The following is an 8,063-nucleotide window of genomic DNA, read 5'->3' as shown; positions in this document are numbered from 1 at the left end:
CGATGGCCACATCGCCCCGCTGAGCCCGAGGCACCGTGAGCTCCGCCAGGGAGGGGCTGTGGGCCCGTGTGGGCAGGACCATCGGACCCAGCAGGATCCGCGCCGCTGCCCGGCCTGCTCGCCAGGGGCTGGCAAGTCTTTGAGCTTCATTGTCGCAGGACTTTGGGTCTCAGGATCGAGAGCCATGTCGCCAGACCAGGCAGCCGGAAGGCCCCCGCGGCGTTGGGAATGTGGACCTGAGGGTCATCTGAGGATGGAGGCAGGTGGTGGCCAGCTCAGAGGGACAGCAGGCAGGAGCCCCTTACACCCAGAACGGGGGCATTGAGCAGGGCACCAGCACGTCACTCCCTCCAGAGGCCGGGGGTGCCTGGGCCCTGAGAAGGGCCACTCAGGGAAGGGTGGGAACGCCCGGAAATGGGGCCCCAGAAGGACAGATGGGAGGTGCCATGGCCTCCTCGCTGGGCCCACCAGGAGCAACACACCAGAGGAGACCGCTTTCCATCCGCGTCCAGAGACGGACACGCTGTCAGTTAAGCTATAAAACCAGCTGCCAGATGGAGTTCATCCCTAGAAAACAATTCAAAACTCTAGACCCAAAGGTCCTGTCACCGCTGCCGTTTCCTGCTCCTGGAGACCAGCAGAATGCCAGAGGCGGCCAGTGTCACCTCAGTGCGGAGTAACCAGCAGAATGCCAAAGGCGGCGAGTGTCACCTCAGTGCGGAGTAACCAGCAGAATGCCAAAGGCGGCCAGTGTCACGTCAGTGCGGAGTCCGGGCCAACCACGCTGGCGTGAGAGAGAAGATAAAGACGAGGGTAAGTCACAAGTCCGTGTATATTTGCCATAACGTTTGTGGTTCTTGTCTTCATCGCAGCAAAGTCACTGGCATTGTCATCGTCATTCACATCCGTTGGCAGAAATGGCCTAAAGGATGAGTCTTGCAGTTTCAGTAAACTGTGGTCAAACATTTCGGAAGCGGTGGTCCCTCCCGTGCGGAGAGCTGCTTCTTGGCTGCCACCTTCTCTCTCCGGGACAGTCTCACGTGTGCCTGGGATCTCAATGCCAGTCACACCCCAGGGCTCCTGGGTTGAACCAAGGCACCCAGCCCCTTGCCTTGGGGCCCATCCCAGGGACCCTGCAGCCCGCCCTCCACTCTGCCCAGCTGCCTCCCGGGCCCTCTACATGCTCCGTTTACCCAATGTTGTCGGCTGCTTGGTTGTACTTTTTAAATCTGCACGTGTTGTCAACATTAAAAGATGCAAACACTTTTTACATAAAAACATGACACCTTAGTTTCTCTCAAAATGCACAAAGCCAGCAACCTTTAGACACTTTTCTGCAAGGTAACATCCACCTGAGGCTGGCAGGAGCTCAGGCTGTGGGGGTGGGGTCCCCACTAGTCAACCATCCCTTCTTCTAAACTAGGAGAACCCCTGATTTGGGGCTGGGCACATGGTCACCCAAGACAGAAACAACATTGCTCTGCCTCTCTTGCAGCTAGGTGCACCATGTGACTAGATTCTGGCCAATAGGAGATGAGCTGAAGAGATGTGTGTGATCCGCGGGCTGCACCTCTAAAGTGTTTGCTCTCCCTTTCCCTGTGCCCCTTCCTGTTGTCTGGAAGGTGGAGACGCTGGTCCGTGGTCTTCAAACATCCAGAAGAAGACACGCCCTCGGATGGCAGTCCCACCGTGCAGGAGAGCCTGGCTCCCCGATGCCTGGGTGAACCGAGCCACGTGCCCACTCACACTCACGGGAGGTCACAATTTGCATGTCTGTGTCATCTAAGCCACTGCCACGGGCAGGCCACCGCCGGGCGCCCCATAGATGGAGCCCCCCCTCCAGTTCACCACAGTCCCCACCCCTCCCTTTGTCTCCCCAACTCCACGGCCAGTGGGTACCTGCTACTGAACTTGTGCTGTTATTCCCCCCCTAATCTCCGCCTACTGCCCACCTGGCCCCTTAGGCATGTGAGTTGGGGACTCCTACTGCCAACCCTCAAGAGATAACGTTAAGACGCCCATTTTCCAGGACTTTGGGGCTGCTCACCTCTCTTTTTAGGGGTCACTCTCTGTGACTCTGGGGCTCCCCTTCTGGAGAGGCCAACCTTACTGCTGCCCTGGTGCTCTGTTGGGCACCTTCTCGCGTGAGGAGAGATCCGTACGTTTTATCTCTGGCAGCAAATGTGAAGTGAAGGTTAAATGAGATCACGTGTGGCAGCCCCTGGGCCGGCCTCGGCCAGGCTCCCGTGTCTGCCTGCTGCTCCCCGTGGGCATCGAGAGGGAATCCGGGTGGGATTTGGTCCCGGGCGGGTCTGGCCCCAAAGCCTGTGTGACTCCCTCCTGTGCAGCTGGAGACGCAGGGCCAGGAGCCAGGCGACAGCCTAGGTCCCGGTCGCCATGACTGACATGGCAGAGCCGAGAATGGGCCCAACCGCCTGTGTTCAGGACACTTATTTCCCCCAAAATGCTCATGAATAGGCGACCCTAAAGCCAGCTTCGTCAGCGGCTTCGAGAGGTATTGCCAAGCCTGCTCAGCCCCGCGGGGGCACTGGGGCCGGGGCCACCCCCGCCTGCTGACCACACCAGCCTCGTCCCTCCCTGGGTCACGGGGCAGAGCAGTTAGCACCTGCTCCGGGTGGTCACCTGGCCAGCTCGGCATCCGGGGCCTCGGGAGGAAGGCCGGACCGCAGGCCCAGCCCAGACCCGCTGAGTCCAAATCGGTGGGGTTGCTTTTCACAGGCTGCCAGGGGACTCGTGCACACAGCACGTCGGAGAATCGCCGATGTAGCCACATGGATGGAAATGGAAGGAGTCCGGGCTTTGAAATGAAACAACCTGAATCCCAGCCGCACTACCTGCTAGCCGAGTGACCTTGGGCCTGTGTCTTAAGTCCCGAGCCTCAGCCGCACGCACAAAGGGAGACGCAGTATTCGGTCAGTGAAACCATCTGAAGGCCAAATACTTGTCTTGTTAGGTTAATGTGGGAATTAATTTCAAAATGAGTTCAAATACACGGTGCTCCTGGCACAGAGCAGGTGTTCAGTCAGGGCACAGCCTGCTCCCCGCCCTCCCCTCACCCCACGGGCCCCACGGAACCACACACAGAACCCGGTGTCCTCGTCTCAGAACCAGGGTTCTGCCACAGCAGCTCCCGGCGAGTGGGCCGGGGGTGATTTCGCGGCTGCACGAAGCCTGTCCCAGGGGACCTGCCGCCGCCGCCACATTGAGACAGTCCCATTGCCCTTCCAGACGAAGAAGGGACCGCCGACACCCCCCGCCCCCCGCCCCGTGACGTGAGGTGTCAGGGCCCCGAGACCTGATGTGCTGGAAACCACGATCAACAGTAATTAATACAAATGCGATGAGAAGTCCATCAGAAAGCTGACCTGGACTCTTTTGATATTCACAGGGTGAATATTTGCATTTTATTACAAACTCCCCCAACCTGACAATCTTACTGTTTACTAAACAATCACATGGACATGTCTGTTTGCATTCCTAAAAGGCAATTGTGTTTTCTAGTAAATAAAAGCAGACTGGAACGGAGACTCAGTGGAACTTGACTACTACAGTTGAGTTTTCCCTGGCTTCCCCCCATAATTTCTAAATTATTATTTCTTGTCTTGTGTGTTAATTTGTGCGTCAGCTCTTTCTCCAAGCCTTTGAATCCGAAGGCCACACTGGCTGTGACCTTTCACACCGATGCTGACTCAGCCCGCTCTGCTCGGGGTCACCCAGCGCATCACCCCAGCGGGTTGACAACCCTCCCCAGGAGAAGCATGCTCCCCGTGTCCGTGTGGAAGGTCATCACCAGGAAGGGCCGGTTGAACTCCGTGTCTGGAGCGGGCGAGGTGTCGAGGTCGAGGTCGGGGCGGGGCCCCGGCGTGAGCTGGATGCTGGTGGCAGCGGCCACCTCTGTGCCCCCCTCATCCAGAGTCATCGCAGCCTTGTGTGCAACCTGCAAGGAAAATTCTGGAATCGCCAACTGACCCCATAGGAGGGATCAACCAGACCTTTATTTTTATTTTTTTAAGTATGTTTTTATTGATGTCAGAGAGGAAGGGAGACAGAGAGAGAGAACCATCAATGATGAGAGAGAATCACTGGTTGGCTGCCTCCTGCACACCCCAACTGGGGATGAGCCCGCAACCTGGGCATGTGCCCTGACCAGGAATTGAACCAGGTCCTCCTGGCTCATAGGTCGACGCTCAGCCCCTGAGCCACGCCAGCCGGGCTCTCAGTCCCATGGGCCCTCGATCAGGAAGGAGCCCCAGAGCCTCCTCCGCAGTCCAGCCCTGATGGTGTGGACCCACCCGGCCTTCCCTGTCTGGGCTGTCACCCGAGGGCAGGGATGGGGCCTGACCTCTGGCCCCCGGTGCCTGTGGGGGCAGGTGTGCACGAGTGGGGGACACATGCGGAGCACAGATGGCGATGTGCCAAGTTGTGGCAAACAGCTGCTCCGCGTGTGAGGAGATGCGGGCGCCTTCCTCCCGCAGCGGCCCGCAGGCACAGACACCCCACCGCTGACCCGGATCCCAGGTTACCTTCGAGATGTTCAGTCCGGGCTGCTCGGGGAGGCCTCCGCCCACAGCCGCTCCTGGGAGGAACAGCTCCAGTCTGGCGGTGCTGGAGATGGAGAACTTGGGGAAGTAGAAATCGAGTTCTCTGCGGGGAGACAGATGGGTTTGCTGTTGAGACCCCAAAAGCGGCTGCGTGTGTCCCAGGTGACTCCGAAGGCTCCAGCCTCGGCCCCAAAGCAGCTCCAGGCCTGCAGCTTCTCACCCCCATTCGCACCTCTGGTCTCCCTGCCCCTCCAGCCTCTCCTCTCCATTCAACATCTGTCCTGGGCCCTCTTTCCTGCCCCCACTGCTTAAGGACTGGAACTCTGTGCATCATGGGGTCACTCAGGTTGGCACCAGAGCTGGGACTAGAACCAGCCTCCAGACACCTGGCCCAGTACAATTAACCAGGCCCCATCCTGACACCTGCAGGGAGGCCAAGGACTGGGCCCTGGGGGACAGTGCCCTGGGGGACAGTGCCCTGGGGGGACAGTGCCCTGGGGGGACAGTGCCCTAGGGCAGTGGTCGGCAAACTGCGGCTCACGAGCCACATGCAATTGAAACTTCGTGGCCCATGCGCAGAAGTCGGTATTTTGTGGAAGAGCCACACTCAAGGGGCCAAAGAGCCGCATGTGGCTCGTGAGCCGCAGTTTGCTGACCACTGCCCTAGGGGGACAGTGCCCTGGGGGACAGTGCCCTGGGGGGACCATCACTGAGGGGAGGCAGGAGCCGCATCCCAGGCCCTGCTGCGAGCGCTACCTGGCCCTGAGCTGACTGTCCCACTTGATCAGCGTCTCGGGCAGCAGGGCGTCCTCCAGCTGCCCCAGCCGGCCCCGCTGGGGGAAGACGAAGAAGGTGGTGGCGCCGGCGGCGTGCTCCATCTGCAGCACCGTGCACTGCAGCTCGGGGTCGTGCAGGAGGCGGTGGCGAGCCTTCTGCCTCATCATGGGCACCTGCACGGCCCTGTGCTCGTCCACAAAGAACTTCTTCAGGCTGGTGGCTCTCGGGTCAAAGGGTCGCGCCCACCCGGCTGAGGGGACGAGGACAGCGAGGTTGCCGTGGAGAGAATGGAGAATGGGCTCCGGGCCACCCATCGGGCAGCCACAGGGTGGGGAGTCCACAGTGGACGCCAAGCCCAGCCTCTTGGCCTGTCCCTCGTTCCCTGTGCAGCCCGGGGGCCGGGCCCTTGCCTGCCCTGCGCTTGCGTCTCCTGTTTGGGAAACGGGGTGAGTGCTGTCACAGCGACAGAGCAGTGCCGGGCAGTGAGGGCTGCTTGGCTCTCTGGTCTCCTTACTCTCTTTGGGGTGGTTAATTAAAAAAATGGTTTTAAAATATATTTTTATTGATTTCAGAGAGAAAGGGGGAGGAAGAGAGAGATGGAAACATCAATGATGAGAGAGAATCATTGATCGGCTGCCTCCTACACGCCCCCCACTAGGGATTGAGCCCTCAACCCGGGCATGTGCCCTTGACCGGAATCGAGCCCGGGCCCCTTCAGTCTGCCGGCTGATGCTCTATCCACCGAGCCACACCAGCTGGGGCCAGAGGTGGTTAAGTTTAAAGAGACAAAATCCATCATGTGGCACCAGCTGCTCTGAAATGTGTGTGGATCTGAGGGCTCGACTCAGCCTGGCTGGCAGGCCTAAGGCAGGTCACCTGACATGGGGCCTCAGTTTTCCCATCTCTCAAGTGGACATAATAAAATCGCCTTGTTGGGCTGTGAAGAAAATTCAGTAAAAATCAAACATGCACCGTGACCGGCATGATAGTATTCAGACTGTGTGTGTGTGCGAACAGGCTGACATACACCAGGCGAGAACTATTCACAGGCACGTAGCTGAGTCATGCCTTAGGGGCTCAGGCCAATCCCTTCTTCTTTTAAAACAAATCTGTCTCCTCACGTGTGAAAAGGAAACATGAGCCATAGCCTCTGCGCTTCATCCCGGTGAGAAGGTCAAATGAGAGGTGGGTGTGAATTCCCTGGAGACCCACAAAGCACTCGCTGTGCGAGTACAAGAAAGATCGGACTCATCCGCTGAGTGAAGGAGTGTGATTAAGGAGCGAGGCACGTGATCGCACTGCTCTCCTGGGAAAATAAAGGCTCTCCCAGCGCTGGGGCTCTCCCCGCTCTCATCCATGCCCCCTGGGCCTGCCAGAGGAAGGGGCTCATGGTCCGTGACTCAGCGCTGCCTGCAGTTACTAACGTGGAGATCACAGCCCTCCTGCAGCAGCATCCCCGCGGGGGGAGGACGGGGACCGCCCTCAAATGCAGGGTCTTGGGTCCCTGACTGACCTGCCCCCTAAATCAGAATCTTCTGGGGACAAGCGCAAGATACCTCATTGTTAGCGAGTTCCCCAGAGAGTGCTATGCACACTAAAGTTGGAAAAACCCTTCTTTGAAAAAACTCAACAGTAGTATTAAAATGCGACGGGTGATGAGTTCCCCGTCACTGGGGGTATGCAAGCAGAAGCATCAAGGATTCCTGGAGCTCCTACATCTCAGTCAGCAGGGGAGGCTCTGGAGGCTGTGGGGAGTCGGGTTGCGGTGTGATTGGGGCCCCGGAGGGAGGGTCCTGGGATAGACCCCTCTTACCTCTGAGGAGCAGGTGACTCACCAGGACCTCCGCGGTGGCGTCGCTGAGTTCCTCCACCCAGGCGCCAAGCTGCCCCCGGGTCTGCTTCTCTACATACTCCCGGATGCTGTGCTGGGCCCCCGCCGGGTGCTGGGCAGCCCCCGGGCCCAGGCCGCTGAAGCTGCGCTGGCCCAGCGTCAGGAGGAGCTGGGGGCCCTGCACGGGGAGCCTGCGCAGCAGGTCCCGGAAGCCCTCCTGGATCTCGGCCTCGGAAACCAGCGTGAGGTTGAAGCCCAGGCCCTCCAGGAGGTGGGCCCTGCTGGCGGCAGGGGCTCCGAGGGACAGCGTGGCCAAGGCCCAGGAGATGCTCACGGGGGAGAAGAGGAGGTTCTCTCCGGGGGCCTTCGAGGCCAGCTGTCGGTAGAGGTCGAAGGCAAAGTCTATGTTGCTCACGGAGAGCTTGTGGCAGGGCAGGGCCGGCCCGGGAGGGACGTCCGGGGGACCGGGGTCCATGGGGCCAGAATCCTCCTGGTTGGCCAGGGCCAGGCAATGGCCCACAGCCAGGAGCGCAGGGACCAGCAGCCACATCCTCTGGAGTCCTTGGTCAAGATTCTAGAAGCAGGGGCACAGGAGGACAACAACAACAACAACGGTAATAGTAATCCTATCTAACAGAAGACAAAAAGGGTAATTAACCGTACCTCCGCTATGCTTCCCACCGGCTAATTAGGGCGATATGCAAATTAACCGCCAACAAAGATGGCGGTTAACCACCAACAAAGATGGCAGTTAATTTGCATACATAGGCACAATGATGGGAGGCGAAAGAGGAAGGACAGAAGAACAGTGATCGGAAACCCAGGCAGCAGGCAAGAGCTGGCCCCCAGCCGGTGATCACCATTGGAAAGCCGGGCTGCAGGCGAGGCGGCAC

At 59.2% G+C, this 8,063-nt stretch overlaps 1 protein-coding gene across 1 annotated transcript; it reads right to left on the bottom strand.

Moving 5' to 3' along the window:
* Positions 1–3,400: 3,400 nt before the first annotated feature.
* LOC139000176 (putative serpin A13) lies at positions 3,401–7,735 on the bottom strand. The gene is made up of 4 exons (XM_070402477.1): positions 7,153–7,735; positions 5,319–5,589; positions 4,545–4,665; positions 3,401–3,958 (listed from the first exon to the last, which is right to left on the bottom strand). Exons 1-4 carry the CDS (start codon positions 7,718–7,720, stop codon positions 3,743–3,745), a joined length of 1,176 nt encoding a protein of 391 aa, XP_070258578.1. The 5' UTR covers positions 7,721–7,735; the 3' UTR covers positions 3,401–3,742.
* Between the last annotated feature and the right edge of the window lie 328 nt (positions 7,736–8,063).

This window comes from Myotis yumanensis, unplaced genomic scaffold (genome assembly GCF_028538775.1).
Source record: "Myotis yumanensis isolate MYYU_CA2020_CCGP unplaced genomic scaffold, mMyoYum1.0.hap1 SCAF_1, whole genome shotgun sequence".
Taxonomy (NCBI): Eukaryota; Metazoa; Chordata; class Mammalia; order Chiroptera; family Vespertilionidae; genus Myotis; species Myotis yumanensis.
This window is presented reverse-complemented; position numbering and strand designations above follow the sequence as displayed.

Bases quoted from the DNA above. Each gene is read 5' to 3' on its own strand.
- LOC139000176 (XM_070402477.1), bottom strand. From the start codon at position 7,720: ATGTGGCTGCTGGTCCCTGCGCTCCTGGCTGTGGGCCATTGCCTGGCC. The intron at 5,590-7,152 runs GTAAGAGGGGTC...TCGTCCCCTCAG, and splicing joins GAGTCACCTGCTCCTCAGAG to CCGGGTGGGCGCGACCCTTT. The intron at 4,666-5,318 runs GTAGCGCTCGCA...GTCTCCCCGCAG, and splicing joins GACAGTCAGCTCAGGGCCAG to AGAACTCGATTTCTACTTCC.